The sequence below is a fragment of the Trachemys scripta genome, chromosome 15 (assembly GCF_013100865.1).
Source record: "Trachemys scripta elegans isolate TJP31775 chromosome 15, CAS_Tse_1.0, whole genome shotgun sequence".
Lineage (NCBI taxonomy): Eukaryota > Metazoa > Chordata > Testudines > Emydidae > Trachemys > Trachemys scripta.
Genome location: NC_048312.1, coordinates 16,049,988 through 16,068,899, shown reverse-complemented (window position 1 = coordinate 16,068,899; position 18,912 = coordinate 16,049,988). Strand labels below are relative to the sequence as shown.

At 41.5% G+C, this 18,912-nt stretch overlaps 1 protein-coding gene across 2 annotated transcripts in view; it reads left to right on the top strand.

Moving 5' to 3' along the window:
• Nucleotides 1-18,912, top strand: part of DGCR8 (DGCR8 microprocessor complex subunit) — a 42,844-nt gene that overhangs the window by 14,652 nt on the left and 9,280 nt on the right. For both annotated transcript variants that reach the window (XM_034790610.1, XM_034790609.1), the window contains exons 5-9: nt 1,816-2,098; nt 6,750-6,947; nt 12,954-13,055; nt 14,892-14,990; nt 17,137-17,219. In XM_034790610.1, the coding sequence (XP_034646501.1) occupies nt 1,816-2,098; nt 6,750-6,947; nt 12,954-13,055; nt 14,892-14,990; nt 17,137-17,219 (765 nt within the window). The remainder of the gene's footprint in view (nt 1-1,815; nt 2,099-6,749; nt 6,948-12,953; nt 13,056-14,891; nt 14,991-17,136; nt 17,220-18,912) is intronic.

The window sequence follows — 18,912 nt, the reverse complement described above, 5'->3', positions numbered from 1 at the left end:
AAAACATTCACTGAATTATCTGAAAGCTTTCCTATTAAGTTTTGTAAATATAAATATATTTGTAATTTAACAAAACCTTGACTTTTCAGCCTAAACTATCTTTTTCCTTTTTAAAATCTGAGCTTTCATCAAAAGGAGTCTTGTTTTGGAGAAGGGGGAGAGGTGGAGAAAGCATAGCTCTACCTAGTGTTTCTTATAACAGCTAGGGTGCCCTGGGGATGGGTGAAGTATGGGAGCCTAAATAGAATTATGTAATTGTACTGAAAGTTATTAGATAGAAACTTTCTTATATTATCTGTTTTAGTTTGAGTGAAGTACTGTATTTTATTGGACCAACTTCTGTTGGTGAGAGAGACAAGCCTTGATCCAACAGAAATTGATCCAATAAGAACAGCCATACTGGTCAGACAGTGGTCCATCTAGCCCTGTATCCTGTCTTCTGACCATGGCCAGCGCCAGGTGCTTCAGAGGGAAATGAACAGAATAGGTAATCATCAAGTGATTCATCCCCCATCACTCATTCCCAGGTTCGGGCAACAGAGGCTATGGACATTTCAGAGCATGGTTTTGCATCCCTGCCCATCCTGCCTAATAGCCGTTGATGGACCTATCCTCCATGAATTTATCCAATTCTTTTTTGAACCCTGTTATAATCTTGACCTTCACAACATCCTTTGGCAAAGAGTTCCACAGGTTGACTGTGCATTGTGTAAAGAAATACTTCCGTTTGTTTGATTTTAAACCTGCTGCCTAATGATTTTATTTGGTGACCCCCCCCCCCAGTTATTGTGTTTAAGAGAAGTAAATAACACTTCCTTATTTACTTTCTCCACACCGGTCGAGATTATCATATCCCTCCTTAGTCAGCTTTTCCAAGCTGGAGTCCGTTTTATTAATTAATTTATTGGGGGGAGGGATAGCTCAGTGGTTTGAGCATTGGCCTGCTAAACCCAGGGTTGTGAGTTCAATCCTTGAGGGGGCCACTTAGGCAGCTGGGGCAAAATCAGTACTTGATCCTGCTAGTGAAGGCAGGGGGCTGGACTTGATGACCTTTCAGGGTCCCTTCCAGTTCTATGAGATAAGAATCTCCATATATTATCTTTCCTTGTATGGAAGCTGTTCCTTACCTCTAATCATTTTTTGTTGCCCTTTTCCACTTCCAATATATCTTTTTTGAGATGGGGCAACCACATCTGCATGCAGTATTCAAGATGTGGGCATACCATGGATTTATATTGAGGCAATATGGTATTCTCTGTCTTATCTATCCCTTTCCTAAAGACTCCCAATATGTTGTTTTTTTTGACTGCCACAGCACATTGAGTGGATGTTTTCAGAGAACTATCCACAATGACTCCAAGATCTTTCTTGAGTAGCAACAGCTAATTTGACCCATAATTATATATATTTTATAATAATTGGGATTATGTTTTCTAATGTGCATTCATCAACTCTGAATTTCAGATAGTACTTCAACCACCTTGTGTATCTAATATTCTGGGACTAACCCGATTACAACTACACTGCCTGCAACTGTTTGTTCATTTGACAGCACTTTGTAGTCAGTTTAATTATTTCTCCTTTCCCTTAGTTACCCTTTTTTTACTTGCTTGCATTCCCCATAGGACAACGGGGGAGAGGAGCACTTAAAAATAAGAAAATGTGACTTTAAAAATGTTGGGCGGATTCAGAGACGGTTAGTGCAGATTTCTAGTATCACAACTACTTCTAACGCATCTTAAAACTGACTAGATTTGTCTTTTTGTAATTTCATGGTCCCTAAACTTATAAATTCTTGTATAATTATACTTACAGAAACATGATCCTCCCTTGAGTAGCATTCCCTGTCTGCATTACAAGAAAATGAAGGACAATGAGGAAAGGGAACAAAACAATGACATAACCCCAAATGGGGAAGTATCGCCTATAAAGCACATAGACAAGTCTTCGGAACTGGACTGCCAAACAGAGGAGCCGGACTCCACTGCTGCTGATTCTGGGCCTTTAGATGAGAGAGAGCCTTCAGGGGGTGATGCAGCACCAGGAGCCTTAGGACAAGTTAAGGCCAAAGTTGAAGTGTGTAAAGATGAATCTGTAGGTAAGTGCTGAAAGCCATGCCTACTACTTGTTTAGAGGAGGTGATTGGCAGTCAAGATCCCTAGATTTTATTCCCGATTCACTGCTTGACCTTGGGCAAGTCATCACATTTCTCTCTGCTTCAGTTCCTCATCTGCAAAAGTGTGTGTGGGGGGATATATACCCACTTCAGTAAAGCAATGTGATCCTCAGTGAATGGAGGTATATAACTGTGGAGTATTTTTGAGGATTACTGAGGATCAACATGAAAGGATCTTTTAGCTATAGAAATTTGAGAATTATCAGAATATAGTACTGTAAACTTGTCCTTAAATGCATAAAATGCTATTTAGAGGAGACTTTAAATTATAGAATAAATAAATACTACCACCACTTGGGTCATCCTTTTGTAAAGTATTATTCCCATACCCATCTGAGGAATTGTCTACACACACTTTAATTACTGATTTAACTATACTGGTTTGCAACCTGTTTTCTTGAAGCATAGCATGCAGTTAAACTGGTATAGTTTATTCATGTATATTCAGAGGAGTAAGCTATACCAGTATAATTGCATGCCTACTAGTGGATCTATCGCTTTACCATTTTTTTTTTTTTTTTTTACAAAACAGAAAATTACACCCATAGCTGAAATAGTTTTTGTATCTATGAAGACAGGTCTGAATCCCTTCCCTGCCAACTTCCAATCAAGCCTCATTATGCGCTCTGTCAGTGATTTACCTTGGTGGGTTAATTAATGTATATTGCTGTTTCTCAGAAATACTGCTGTGGTTGAAAGGCTACCAGTGGTCTGCATTGTCTTTTTTAAATTTGAAGCTTACCCTTGGCTTTAGACTACAAGACTTTTTATGTGTAAAGATTAAATAGATTGACCATATAAGCCATCATAGAATTGTGGAATCATAGATAATATTTCCAAACAAAAGCAATATCCACAATAAGCCTTTACTATCCTCTGTACATGTTCCAGCAGTCAGCCCCTCCTCTAAAATCCAGGAAGTGAAATATGGGTTGTTCAGTGTTACTGGAAAGCTAACAATTCATGTTCTGACAGAGCAAGCAGGAAACCATATTTGGAATTCATCATTAGAAAACACCCTGCTAGGAGCTTTCCAATGACACCCTTTTTTAATGCATCTTGAGGGGATGGGAACTCTGTTGCTTCCACTAATTGCAACTGCAACAGTATCCCATACAGGAGGAGGGGCTGTGCTCAAGTAACCAGGTTTTAAATTGTTTCATGTTTATAGATTAAAATGAACACCTTAAACAGGGTTTAAACTGGCCCTCGAGCTCCTGCTGGGGAACGGGGTCTGGGGCTTGCCCTGCTCTCATGCTCCAGCCAGGGAGCAGAGTCTGAGGCCGCTCTGTGCATGCATGCTGAGGCTCCCAGAAGCAGCAGCATGTCCCCACTCCGGCTCCTATGCTTAGGGGTAGCCAGGGGCCTGTGCATGCTGCCTCTGCCCCAACCACCACCCCCGCAGCTCCGATTGGTCGGCTGCTGGTGGGCGGGAGGCACTGGGGGTAGGGGGAGCTCATGGGGGGGCTGCTGACGTATTACTGTGGCTCTTTGGCAATGTACATTGGTAAATTCTGGCTCCTCAGGCTCAGGTTGGCCGCCCCTGAAATAGAGCCTCATTAAAGTAGTGTAATTATTCAAGATGTTTTAGTGAATGGACTGAGGCTTTGTCTACACTGGAACTTCATCAGCATTTTGTCATTCAGGGGTGTTAGCCTAGGGGAGGAGGCTATGTCTACACTAGAGATCTCACAGTGGCACAGTTGTACTGCTGCAACTGCACTGCTGTAAGGTTTCCCATGTAGCTGCTCTATGCCAGTGGGAGAGATCTCCCACCGGCATAATTAAACCACTACCAACGAGCGACAATAGTTATGTCTGTGGGAGAGTGTTTCCCGCCAACGTAGTGCTGTCCAGGGGATATTTTTTTTTTTTCCTTCACACCCATGACCGACAAAAGTGCTAGTGTAGACATAGCCTACGATAGGCTCTGTAAATTTCTTAAGCAACAAGTTAAAATGGGTTCCTTTTTATACTTGTTTGAAAACTTAAGTTTAGTGCAGAACTATGGGGAAAATGCAGATTATTTCTAATATGGAATAGTGTACTAACTAAATAAGAATACATCAACTTAAACTCGCCGTTTGCCCAAAGTATCTTTAAGAAATACCTGTTTAGTATTTTCAATGTTGTGAACTGTTCTGATGGTCTTTCAGTGAGCTGCCATTTTATTGATGCTTCCTGGTAAGAAGTACATAGTGCTGATGTAGTTTGTGCTAAATGAAGTGGCTGCCCAGCCGACAGACAAAGGAAGCTGAAGTGTAGAGAGAACCTCTATGCTGCAATAGTATAGAGATTGTGGATGAAGGTGGTGGTTGTATCTTAAAAACGTCCAGGGCATCAGCTGAGAATAAAATAAAAAGGCTTGCTTTTACAGTTACATGGTGAACTCCATTTTAGAACCCTTTGCAGACCCTTTCGACAGCCCCCCTCAGGTTGCAAGCTTGGCTTCCTGCACCTCTCAAAGGTGGAATACTGTGGTTCAGCCACTCTTGGACTGGATCTCTGGATTACAGTCTCCCTATTTCTCATCTGTGTAAACGTGACTGGCCCAACTGTATTTGGCACTGCAAGAAAGTGTCTCGCCAGGGGCCTGTGACCACAGTCAGAACTCGAGTCATTTTAATCTATCAAAACATACTGTTTATTCATTCAGAGGAATATAACAAGAAGAGAAATGGGTTGAAAGAACAAAAAGCCTGCACAACAAATGTCTGTCTTAAAATTTTTTCCTTTCCTTGAAATTTTTTGGTAAGTTCCACTCAGCCAGGGGTTAAAACGCTGGACTGGGGCTCGGGGCATGTTCCTGGCTCTGGCACTGGTAACCTTGGGCAACTCACTTCACCTCTTTGTGCCTCTGTAAAAATTAGGTTAATGATACTGACTTCCTTTGTAAAGTACTTTAAGAAATACTAATGAAAAATGCTATAAAACCTAGGTGATGGTGGTATTATTAATTCTGGGATGGGAGAAATAGACTGAGTTGCTGCCTTTTCTGCATTTCTCTGTCAGTCTCTCTTCCAAAGGTGCTCCAGTCCTTCCTCTGTAGCAAGGGGTTTTTAACAGTTTAGTGTCCCTAGGGTGTGGCCTGGAGAAAATTCAATCCTGTTATTCTGGCAGGAGCCAGAATGGTAAGCATTTCCCATTAATAGTCCCCTCCCCATCGTCCCTCCTACTTCTCTTAAGGACCATTAGTATTCTCTGGAGGAATCTTACCTTTGTCGTTGTTTTGTTTTCTGCTGGTTCTCCCTAACAGCTTCCTTTTGAACTAACTCCATGTAGTTAGTATAATATCATAGGAGTAAACTGAGGTACATATTATGACATTCTGGGGTGCGATCCAGACCAGCGAGGGGCTGTCATCCCTGGCCCTGCAACCTGGGGTGTCTCTCAATGCTTTGCTGCTGTAGCTCCCAACCTGGGCTCCTCACAAAGAGCATGCAGGTTTACACCCCGAGCGTCTGTGTTATAGACGCAGTCCTAGTCCAGCAACTCTGACCCTAGCAGCCTGTCCAAAAACACCAGCCACATGGCTTCTAGCAGTCATGGTTACTAATTGCAGGACAGTCCAGATCTATTGGGTTCATTTCCTCTCTAAGGGGATCATTATACAGCAGCTTGTCACCATAAATGGAGATTCCCGTACAGTTCACAACACGTGATTAGTTTTGTTTAAAGGATAAAACAAGTTTAACTACAAAGAGAGATTTTAAATGAGTACAGGTATAAGGCATTAAAGTCAAAAATGGTTACAAGAGAGAGAAAGATAAAACACTTTCTAAACTTAAACTAGATTGGTTCAAGGTAAAATTCTTACTACAGGTTCCCAGTAACACTGCTGACCAAGTTTTCAGGTCAGGATCTGCTCCAAAAGTCCATAGGCTGTTTCTTTTGTAGTCTTGGGTGGAAAAGAGAGAGATGGATAGGGGGAGAGAATGTGGTGTGCTTGCCCTTTCCTTTTATAGCTGTCACCCTTTGAAATGCATTTTCCTGAGGGTTACCCCTAGATAAAGTTCCTACCAGCTATGGAGATGGAGATATGGGGTCTTGTTGTGGAAGAGGTTTCATGCTGCTGTTTGCTAAACTGCAGGTTTGCCTTCTCTCTCTTGCTATCTCAAGGACCTTGCTTACTACTTATATGTAAATTGAGGTAAACAGGCATTTCTTTGTTTAAGACCTGCTTGCCTGATTGTGCCTAATCATGGATGAGGATTTGTAAAACTTTGTTTTTAAAGGAGGACTAAGTTGAAAATTGTTTTTACATTAAAAATAGATTGAATAAATATGATAGGAACAAGTATAGAAATTGTTTTGAGAAAGTTTTGTAAAGTCTTGGGAACCAACAAAACTGCACTTTCATTGAAAATATATAAAATATATTTAATAATATATAAAATATTAAGTGTTGGACACAGTGGAGGGTTAGTCTTTTTTTGGCAAAGGTACAACAGTTGCACATGTAATAAAAGGAATGAGTGATTGTACATGCAATTAATCTTGTCCTTGAGAGTCCACAGGCGGGTCTCTTGCATGGGGAAGTATAGGAATAACTGGATTTGATTATTTTTCATAGACCTTGAGGATTTTAGACACTACCTTGAAAAACGTTTTGATTTTGAACAAGTTACCGTAAAAAAATTCAGAACCTGGGCTGAGAGACGACAGTTCAACCGTGAAATGAAGCGGAAGCAGGCGGAGTCTGAACGGCCTATTCTGCCAGCCAATCAGAAACTCATTACCTTGTCTGTGCAAGATGCACCTACAAAGAAAGGTAAGTTTCATCTAGTTGGAGTTAGAATTTTTGAAATTTGTTATGTTCCAGTATTAAAGTGTTTGATTTTCTATAGGGTTCCATGATTTTAGGAAGTATTGGAAGTTTATAGTCTTGGTTCTGTTTTTGTACCTCCTGTGGTCATGGAAAAAATATTGTCAAAACACACATTTACTATAGAAAACATTGCGTAGAAGGTACACATTTTTGCTTATGTTGGGAATCGTTAATGAAATGTCATCTTCACAGCATCTGTTCTGAATCAGTTAATGACGAGGATTTTTTTTTTAAGCAGGTTTGTTTAAAAATCACCAGCTACAGGTAGTAGGGTGTTTGTAAGTCATCCTTAAGACCTTTTATCTTTTTGCTCAGTCATTCCTTTTCCACTGCTCTTATGCTATACAATGTAATGATATTTATTTTGCAATTTCAATTTGCGTCATACTGAGCAGAAAGTTCTAAAGAATGGTTCTTTCAGCCTTATTGAACTTAATCATAGATGGTACATACTTTTCTGACAGCATCCAAAAACGCATTAAGCACTTTGGCTGCAGAAACTGGGAATCCTACAACACAATAAAGACTAATGAGCCTGCTGTCCTAAGTCAAGCAGAGTTTTCCATGCAGGAAAGATTGTAGGATATGCTCTGATTTCATTTATACTGGTTGCTCTGGACTTAACAGGTGGTGAAGCCTTTTCTTGTGCTATCGGGGAAATAACTCGGGATCTCCTTGTAAAAGGATGATCTTTTCCAAGTTCTTTTCTGTTGCCTGCAACTCCTGCACTTGCAATTAAAGTGAAACAGAATTCTACAAGGGAGGATTTTGATTGACTTCTAACCTTATTTCAGGTCATAAGTGCTGTGGCAGTGCTGAAATTTGTAGAATATTCTAGTTATAGCCAGATGATGCCATGTTTTCAGCATCTGTTTTTATTCATCAGGAGAGAAATAGCATATGATGCATTTCTGAAACTTTTTAAAAAAAACTCTTAAAAAAAAAAAAAAAAAAAAAAAAAAAAAGCTAATTTGTACTCTGCTTGCCAGAAATAATTCAAGAGAAGTAAGGATGGGCCAAACGTATACATAAAATATTAGTGGAAGAGATGTTAACTGTTGCCTTAATATGATTTAATAGTTTTGTCTAGCAGTACCCGTAGAGGTAAGAGTTCCTTCTTACCACCCATGGCTGCAGTCTGAGCTCTGTATGGCTTTTGCCTCACAATCCCTCTATTTTAGTGACTTTTCTAGTTGTATATAGTTAAATTACAGCTAATGCTAAATCAAACTAAACTATACTAATTAAGTATTTCGCTGGTGATGCCTTCTCCAGAGTTTAAACATTGTCCATCGGGTTTGGGGGGTGATCCCCAACAACAATTCCCACACATGATGCTTGCTGTACCTAGGCGAAGCCCCTGTCAAGGAGCGGTGTTCAACTTGCAGCTCGTTGACCAAACTGCCACAGGTGGTGAGGTATCTTTTGTCTGAAGCAGCAACAGCTCAAACAGGCCATTTGGCCTGCTTCGGTGGTGAGGCCCTTGTCAGATCAGAGGTTGCCTTCACTTTCTGAGAGTGCTGCTGCTCATGTCCGTGAGCTGGCACCCCTCCAAAGAGACACAGGAGTCATTGTTGAGTGTTGAGTGTGCTGAGGTAAAGATTGCATAAGACTGACCTTAGGCAGCTCCCAGTTGCATGGAGACTCCTCTGCGTGCTCCAGAAGGAGCGCAGATCAGCACAGGGTGAATGCCAATGCATGGGTTGGAGCAGGTACCATCAACCACACCCCAGTACCATGCAAGGAGATCAGAGACCCCCATAGCATTGACTCTGTTTCCAGCCCCAGGGCATCTGTTGCGTCTGGTACAGACGAAGTCACTAGCACCAACTGTTTCTGCATCAGCAGTGTCTCAGGCAGCCACAGACTTTCTCTGCCTTTGTCCCAACCTAGCCCTTGGTCCACAACTTTAACAGGTATGCCTTCATTGTACGCCTTTAATAGTCCCATTGACTGGGCAGGCAGCTGAACCTCTGAGTCTGTCAACACTGTATGTCGAGGTTTCTCTTTTACAGACAGTGGAAGTGAGGCTGGTGCTGGGCTTGGTGCAAGGGACCTTCCCAGCACTAGGAATGTCTTTGGCACTCCTGTAACTGGCACCGTCAATGTTACCCTGGCAGCAGTCACCACCTTGCACTTCAGCACTATCAGTTACTTTGGCATGGCTACTGTCTTCAGGGTCAACATCGCTTCCAGCACCAGAAACAATGAAGGCGTACTTGGTGCCTCTGGTACCATTTCCACCATCAGTGCCAGCTTCCTCCTCATTCTGGGCTATGGACTCACTAGTCAGACCAGTTGCTCGCACCCGCATGGCTTGCTCCACCTTTATCCCCTGAAGCCTAGGACTCTTTGGCATCCAGGGGCTGTTCATGGAGTGCTGTGGGTACCAGGATCAGCGTTCTTCTCACTATCAGGTTGGGGGTCCCTGGCCTTGCGCCTACAGGCCACCAATGGCCTATCCATACCAGTAGCCTCCATGGGAAGAGGAGGTGCCACTCCTCATTTTGCTCAAAGGTGAAATCGCTGACCAGATCTGTGGCATTGACTTGATCTACCACAGGCACTGGGGAGCCTCCAGCATCATTCTGTCCAGGCCCTTCGGTCCTAGAGCAGGATCCAGCACAGTTAACCACTTCATCTTCATCCCTGGACGAATCTGTGGTGCCTGTCTCTTCCTCCTCTTCGTTATTTCAAAGTGTACCAGTACTTTTTGCAGTCTATTGCTGCTTCTCTAGGTATCTAAGCGGAGAACACCCGCAAGTTAGTGGATATCCTGCAGCTGACTGCCCCGGGAGAGTTGCCCTTCCTATTAGCCGGCTCAAGGAACACATTGTTAAGGTTCTCTAGAGCATATTAACTTCAGTACCACCTGTGGTAAAGCACATGGAGAAGCACTACTTCGTTCTGGTGCAGGGATTTGAGAGTTTTCACTCCATCTAGCCTCAGATTCACTGGTCAAAACCATGGTGAACAAGGCAGGTTTAAATCTGCTCCCAAGGAAAAGGACTCTAAACAAATGGACTTAAGGGCAGGAAGATTTACACTTCCTTTTCCTTGCAGATGTGAATTGCTAACCAGCAGGTATTGCTGTTAAAGTACAATTTTGTGAACTGCATAGCTATGACTTAAGTTTGCAGACCAGCTGCCTGAAGCCTCAAGAGCAGAATTTCAGGCATTTGTCACTGAAGGGTGCTTGGTGGCTAAGACTTTTTGTTGCAGTCCACGCAAGGACATCAAGGATACTCCGCCACAGTGATGGTCTTGGCAATGACCATGAGAAGGGTTTTCTGACTGCAGAATTTGGGTATTGCTCCCAAAGTGCAGTAGGACATAGAGGATTTGCCCTTTGATGTCAAGCACTGTTTACGGACAAGACTGATGAGACGCTGCACTCCTTCAAGGACTCCTGGGCTACCCTATGATCTTTGGCATCTGAAGAAGTGAGGTTCTTACCCACGAAAGCTTATGCTCCCAATACTTCTGTTAGTCTTAAAGGTGCCACAGGACCCTCTGTTGCTTCCTATGATCTTTGGGGGTGTACATGCCGGCAGTGCAGAGGGGCCATTATGTTGGTGGTCAGCAACAGCAGTATTGTCCACAGTGCATTTAGGCAGCCTTTCCGTCCCCCGAGACAGCAGGACTACCCCAGATAGGGACATAGATCCCATAGGAGGAAGTAGTTGGAGCTGAGGTTTGGCCAGTCCACAAGCCCTCGCCCAGTACCCCCCAAGTGCCCATTTTGACTCCGTGGTCCAGAGCAGTGTTCCAGTCATCATTCCTTTCTCCCATCAAGAGAAAACTGTTTGCTTTGTGTATTTGACAGCACTTTGTCTAGTTAGTTATATCCGAACATCTCTTGCATTAGTGTGGTGACAGCATGTAGAGCTTGTGCATGGTCTTCTAAGAACCTGAAAAAGGGTGTTTACTAGTAATTGCCGCAGCAAAGCTGAAACTGAATAGGCATAAGGCAGGCCTATGCACTTAAAGCAGATGTGGAGGACTGGCCTGAGTGTGTGTACTTATTGCTTTTTGGGTCCACCTACTTTCAACTTGCTGAAAAAAATATTACAAACAGCAGGGGAGCAGAGAAAACATTTTAAAAAAAAAAGAAAGAAACAACAAGCCTGTGTGTGTACACACTTTATGAGAAATTTGAACTTTCTGTAATTAGTTTTTAAAAAATCAACTTGCGTATCCCTTTAAGAGTTGGATCCAGTCCTTCTAAATTCTAATTTGATTAGTCTCAGAATCCTTGGCCATTGTGGTGCTCTGTCATCATCTTGAAATCTTAATTTGGCAGGCTTCACATCCCAAAAAAATACCAGGGCACCATGCTTGTCAGGTTAACAGGATTTCTTTATTGCTCAGACTTTCTGTAGATGGTTGTCTTAGTTCCTTCTGCCTTTTATTTATTGTAATACTATCATTGTTTTCTAGTAAAATACAGTTTATCTAGCTCTAGAATGATTAAACAAACAGTCCCTTCATGGTGGTGACACTAAAGCAGTTCGCTTCAGTGGGTATAAATGAAGCAGTTCCTTTGTTTCAGGGGATGATTAACAAACAAAAGTCTTTTGGGGGGCTAGAATCAAATGTGATCTCCTTTTCTAGGATAGTTCAGGGATAGTGTATTTTGTCTTTCGTATCCAGCAAACAATTCTCTCCAATGTGGAGAAATATTCTGCTTCTTCCCATGGGAATAAGTGCAGCTGTCCAGATGGACCTGGCAGATCTTGCAGGCACATTTCTCCGGGGTAGGACAAGCTCTTTCAACCTTTGTGAGTTGGATTTGAAGCCTACGGCCACCAGGGAAAGGAATGGATTCATACATAACCCATTTTATGTTGCTATGAGAAGATAACTTTTCTGTGGTCGTTTGAGGTGTTAGGTCTGATAGGAAGGAAAAATCAAATGCACAATTACAAAATGGGGACTATAACCATCTAGGTGGTAGTACTGCTGAAAAGGATCTGGGGGTTATAGTGGACCACAAACTGAATGAGTCGTCAGTGTGATGCAGCTGCAAAAAGGCTAATCTGATTCTGGGATGTATTAACAGGAGTGTTGTATGGAAGAAACAAGAGGTAATTGTCCCACTCTGCTCTGGTGAGGCCTCAGCTGGAGTGTTGTGTCCAATTATGGGCACCACAATTTAGGAAGGATGTGGACAGATTGGAAGGAGTCCAGAGGATAAAAATGATAAAAGGTTTAGAAAACCTATGAGGAAAGGTTGAAAAAACTGCATGTTTAGTGTTGAGAAGAGATGACTGAGGGGCGACATAAGTCTTCCAATATGTTAAGGGCTGTTTATAAAGAGGACCGTGATCAGTTGTTCTCCAAGTTCACTGAAGGTAGGACAAAAAGTAATGGGCTTAATCTGCAGCAAGAGAGATTTAGGTTAGATATTAGGAAAAACTTTATAAGACTAGTTAAGCTATGGAATAGGTTTCTAGAGGACATTGTGGAGTCCCCATCATTGAAAGCTTTTAAAAACAAATTGGGCAAACCCCTTTCAAGGATAGTCTAGGTTTACTTGGTCCTGCCACAGCGCAGGGGGCTGGACTTGATGACTTCTCAAGGTCCCTACCAACCTTACATTTCTGTGGTTCTATGATTTGGATGTCAGGAAACCTCAGTGGTTGCAGAAAAGTGAGTATTTAATAGGGCATGTTACAATAATTATTGTATTTTTTTCTGTCTTCTCAGAACTTGCTCTGAGATTTATTTTCTTAGTAATTGTTTTAAAAGCCTTTAAAAATGGACTCCGGGGTTTTAGTAATCCATGTTTGAGTAAACTGCATTTATCCTAATATTTAGATTCATGCATTTGAATAAATGATTGATAAGCAGGGCATTTTTAATCTCAGCTTGCAGTTGGGGGTTTTTTTTGTAGACCGTTTTTCAAAAGCCTGAAATTAATTAAATTAAATGACTTTATTTTCCCAGAGTTTGTTATTAATCCCAATGGGAAGTCTGAAGTTTGCATACTGCATGAATATATGCAGCGAGTCCTAAAGGTCCGCCCTGTTTACAATTTCTTTGAATGTGGTAAGTCTGCATGAATTCTAACTTCAGCACAATACTTTTGTTCAGTGATACTTATGTTAATGCTTGGGTATTCTGAAAAGCAGCAAGAATTGGAGACTTTCCTACTGAGCATCTTCAGAGTATACTGTAGGCCAAATTCTAGTTTGTACAACAAAAGTAGCATAATCTTCTGCCTCCTTTTACCTCTCCCTTACCCAGGTATATGCGCACTACAAAAGCAGTGTTACTATGTACCTCTGAGCTGGAAAAATACTCTGAAATGAAAACTGATTTAGGTAATTTATTAATTTGACTTTCATCTAAAAGGAAGCCCCATTGAAATGTGGTAATGATAACTTTTACTGTCTGACACTATTAGTCATAAGGGTAGAGTTTGATTATTTTACTCACGTCACTTAGTACCCAGAAGATTTGATTTGCTGGTAATTGAATAGCATGTCATGCACTATTATTGAACTGACTAGTGTTAAAAGAATACTTTTTAAAAAATAAACAAATTGTTTCCAAAATGGCTTTATACTAAAGTTAATGTAGATGTTTTAATTAGGAAATGCTTCTTAAGGTGCATCTGTACAGGGATAAAAGACCTGCGGAACCACTGTGGCTGGCCTGGGTCAACTGACTCACATTCGTGGAGCTCAGGCTGTGGGCTGAAAAATTGTTGTGTAGATATTTGGGCTCCAGCCAAAGCCCAAACATCTACACAGCAATTTTTTAGCCAGATCACAATTTATTATACCAAAACCATCTACCTCTTCTGCAGATATCTTCCTTGCTTCATCCAGCCACACTCCAGTCAGCCTTACCCAAAAGCATACATAACTTCCTCTCCTCTGCTTTTATCCATTTCATCACATGTATATTGGAGAAAGAACTCATGCCCTTCCAGCTGTGTGGTGGGCACATAAACAAGCCATTCAGCTGCTAGATCATGTTTGTTGAAATAAGACCCTTTTCTTCTCTCACCCATTGTGTTAATCCTATTGGATTTATATTGCAGTATCAGATTATAAAATTTAAGATCTGATATTCAGCATCCAGGTAACAAATAGAAAAGTGTAATTATGTTTTACAATGTGGGAGCTCTAGATCTTCAAAAAGCACTTTGATACTATGCTTCACTATAAAATGCTTAGTTTTTGTGTTAGAACACTCTGTAAGTGACTCCAAAACATCTGGAATTAAAACCTTAATGTTGACAGAAATTCCAAAAAAAAAATTGCTCACAGTGTAATACAATTACAATACTTTAATTTTGAACAAGTACATGAGATAGTGATGATTTCATGGTTGAGATGTCCCTTCTGAAAAAAGATTCATATGTTTTGTATATAAATGGGTGAGCAGTGATTGCTATTCTCTAGAGCAGGGATTCTCAGACTTCATTGCACGGTGACCTCCTTCTGACAACAAAAATTACTATGTGACCAGGGTGGGAGCGAAGCCTGAGCTTGCCCAAGCCCCACCACCCCAGGTAGGGGGACCATAGCGCAAGCCTCACTGCCCCTGGTGGGGAAGAGGGGGGCAAAGTCAAAGCCCAAGGGTTTCGGCTTTGGCCCCGGGCGATGGGGCTTGGGCTTTGGCCCTGAGCCACAGCGAGTCTAAGCCAGTCTTGGCCACCTCATTAAAATGGGGTCACGACCCACAGTTTGAGAACCCCTGCAAAGAAGAACAGTTATTTTTCAGATCTCTTGAGGTTCAGATGAAGGAGAAAACAAATACCCAAGTATGGGGCATTCTCATATTCTTGATGGTTTTATTTTTAGTGTATGTTTTTAATGTGTGTTTATATTTAAAAGATTGGAATTTTGAAAAGCTTTTCTTTCCCACATTAAGAGAACCCAAGTGAGCCTTTTGGAGCCTCAGTGATTATTGATGGAGTGACTTATGGGGCAGGAACTGCAAGCAGCAAAAAACTCGCCAAGAATAAAGCTGGTAACATACATACTTCCTAAGTACCAGCCATTGAATTGCTATGCTTGCCTGCTTGTACCTCTGCTTTGGAGATGATTGGTTAACAGCAATGAGTAGGATTAAATTAAGCTTTTTTCAATACTCTATTGAGAGATGTGTATGTGTATATTTTTTGGTAGAAAATGGTTAACAGTTGATCTGGGGAACACTATTAAATTTACAGTGAATCCTGTCTCAAGCAACTAACTGTGGGATTTAGAAACCCTGGATAAATGTCAGACACTAACATAAATACTAATCTTGGATCTTTAATCTGCAGATATGAAGTAATTCTCTATTTCTAGAAAAGCCATAAGATTTCATGAGATTTAAGATCATAAAGGGTGAATATATAAATGTGAAAGGTAAAATATAATTAACCAATTCTTGGCCTTCTATGAAATTCTCTGGTCATTTTGATCTTTTTACTTGGTAATAAAAGCAGTCTTGCTTGGTAGTGTAAGCCATATGGAACTTAGTCTTTGGAAACTGGAATAATACCATTTGCTCCTTATTTGCTTTCAGTTGTTTAAGATGTTGACTCTGTTCAGTAATAAATCTCTGCATGCTCTGGGGCATGGATACCTTAGAACTTTGTACCCATCCCTAGATTTGAATGTTTTGGAGGCCTGCTGCTTTCAAACTCTGGCTTAAGGGCTCAGCATAAAGACAAGGTATATTTTAAAGAGTGCCTAAGTGATTTAGGAACCTAAGGTCTTGGCTACACTTTGAAGCCATACCAACTTTAGAGCTATACCAACAAATCCTCCTAATGCAGATGCAGTTATACGAGCAAAATATGCTTTTGTTAATATAGCTTAGACTGGTTTGGCAAATGAAATAAGCTATACTTGCAAAAGCACTTTTTGCTGGTATCACTGCACCTGTACTTGGGCCTTTTCTGGCATTGCTATCGTAAAAGCATCACACTTCTAACCATCATAGCTGGCAAAATCTTTTAAGTGTAGACCTGGCCTTAGTCCTGTTGACTGTCAGTGGAACTTGGTCTTCTATGTCACTGTTGAAAATAGAACTTAAGCACTTTTGAAAGTGTTTAATCTTGTGACTCAGGCTTTTGCCAGCAGCAATTGTTCAGGGGTGAGTGTACAGCTTAATAGTGATGCCTTTCAATGTTGACTCAGTCAGTAAGCTTAAATACACTTCCTTAAATAAGTCAATGTTCAGAGAGACTGTACTTATAAATTAATAAATTGTATGCCACATAGAGGCTTGGAAGGATTAGATTTTTATTGGTAAATGTCAATTTCACTGTACATGCACAAACCAACTAAGAAAATTTCCATCGATGGGGAAAAAAAATTTACATTTAGAAAGTTAAGAAAATGCTGCTTGAGAACTTCTTAGAGTTTGATTTAAGGATATTTACTTTGTATCTTTGGATGTGATGTTGACAATTCGTCTGTTAACGATTATAAAGCTTTAACTCTTTGAATCTGTATGTCTACAGACAATTATTTAATGACAGAGCTCTCTATAATTACTAACAACTGTGGACTTTTAAATTGATAAAAATGGGAAAAACGCTTTAAAAATAAACATTCATATTATCTATATTGAAATTATTCTAAAAAAAATCCAATTCCACCAAGCCTCATTCCAACGTAGAAAGCAGTTTACTTATCTGTTAACTGCAGCTCTGAGAATCTTTCATTCTAGAACAGCAGCCCCCAAACTTTTGAGGGTTGTGCCTCCCCCCCCTTACACCTGTCTGCAGCCCCTTGGGGCCAGGGCCGTGGCTCGGGGGTGGAGGAGGGGATGCGGACAAGGGTAAAGGGGCCAAGGCTGGGAGTGGGACTGGGACTGAGGCTGGGGGCAGAGCCACAGCCAGGGTGCAGGGGCGGGAGCCAGGTACGCGGCTGGAGGCAGGACCGGGGCAGTGCTGGGGGTGGGGAAGGGATGGGATGGGATGGGTGGCGCTTCCTTCCCATCCCTGTGGGGGCTAGCCTGGGCCCTGCCACTCCCCGCATCCCATGGTCCTCTGCGTACTCTAGGGGGGCATGCCCCACACTTTGAGGACCTCTGTTCTAGAAAGAAGTGATGTTTCCTTGTCATAACTATATCTTTGTATATAGTAAATGTAACCAAGACATTAAATTGTTTCCCACAGCCCGAGCTACACTGGAAATCCTCATTCCTGACTTTGTTAAACAGACCTCTGAGGAAAAGCCCAAAGACAGTGAAGAACTTGAGGTATAAATTAACTTGACCTTCTGATATAAAATATCTTAATTTAAAAAGCATTAGATGCCAAAAGGCAGAGGATATGTGAATGCTGACTACATAGTGGTAGTATCAATTTCCCATTCAGATGGAAGATTTTAGTTTAAAGGCTTGAAATTTGTAGTAACTACCTAGTAGTCAAAAAGTGATAAAGAGGGTGGAGGGTTCTCTCTAGCAAGCTCCAGCATCAATACCTTATGGGAAATGCAGATCTCTCCGAGCCTTGGCTGCTGGGATTTCTACCACAGTATTGTCTTTAGAGCCTGCTTGGTGGGGGGAAAAGGAGACCTCTGATCTTCTTTCATATCAGTTCTGATACATTTTGAAGTTCACCCCAAATCTGCTTCAGCTGCCAAAAATGACAAAGTTGGCAGCTTTATTCCTTTGACCAGAGTCTCCTGGTTGATACAAAACAAAGCAGGTCTCTGTTACTCAATCCCCTCCCTAGTCTCCATTTTGTGAGGCTTTCCTTACCTGTGAGTAACTTTTAGTGCTGCCTCTGGTGTTGCTCATAAATTTCCTGAGCAGCATCATGAAGCTGACATTCTTGACAATTTTACTGCTGTACACAAGCCTCTGAATAGTAGATGTGAAATTTCAACATTGGTTCATTTAAGCGAAGCAGTAGCAAAATGGCAAATTGAAGCCATTAGTTTGCCGACTTCATAAGACAACACAGAATCCTCTTAAATTTGTTTCACATTTGGAAGGCTGTCAATGAAAACTTAAATTCTGCAGAAACTGATGACTTGGCTCTGATTGGGATTTGTCATGGGGAATTGGATTTTTCCAGCCCTGAACACAGGACAGTGTTTTGTTTGGTTGTATGTTTTGTTTTGTTTTCTCCTTCAGCATTACAAAGTGCTGTTCTAATTACTGAAGGAGAATCCCTCATGTTTTCAGGAAGAAACTGTCAATACTTGTGATTTTTCTTATATTATCAAATACTTGGTGCTTGGAATTGTGTGTGTGGGGGGGGAATCCAGTCTAATACTACCGTGGTAAACAAATTTTGGGTGAGAGGGTCTTAGTAGGGATGAGGTCTTTTTTTCCTTGTCCTCTTGATGATTTGTGAAAATGATAGTTATTAATATGTTTGACTTTTTTCACATGCTTAGAGTTGCTGAAAAACACCTTGGATAAATAAACTGTAGAAACTTCAGAAAGAGACTAGATTTCAGTTGCAAAGTCTATTTTGTCCTTTAACTCTCCCAATTAGCCCTATCCACGGGGTTCAAGCCCAGCCCATGGAAGTGCAAGCAACCGCACAAATAAAAATTTACATAAAACCTTTTAATAGTAGCTTAGAGGTAGATCGCTATTTAGACTTGGCTATTTTAACCAGTACAGCATTGGAAGCAATAACTTCTTGTGGATTAACTAGTCCAGGAGTTTCCAAACTCTTTCAGTGTAGACCATTGCTTGATAGAGAGAGATTGTTATGACTCCTTTTTAGCCATAATTGCATAACAACATTGTGGCAACTACAGTAGGGTTACCATATTTTGTGCCTCCAAATGGAGGACACTCCCCGGGGCCCCGCCCCTGCCCCGCCCACGCCCACGCCCCAACTCCGCCCCCTCCCAAAGTCTCCGCCCCCTCCCCTGCTTCCTGCGAACATTTAATTCGCGAGAAGCCTGAAGCAGGTAAGGGGGGGGGGGAG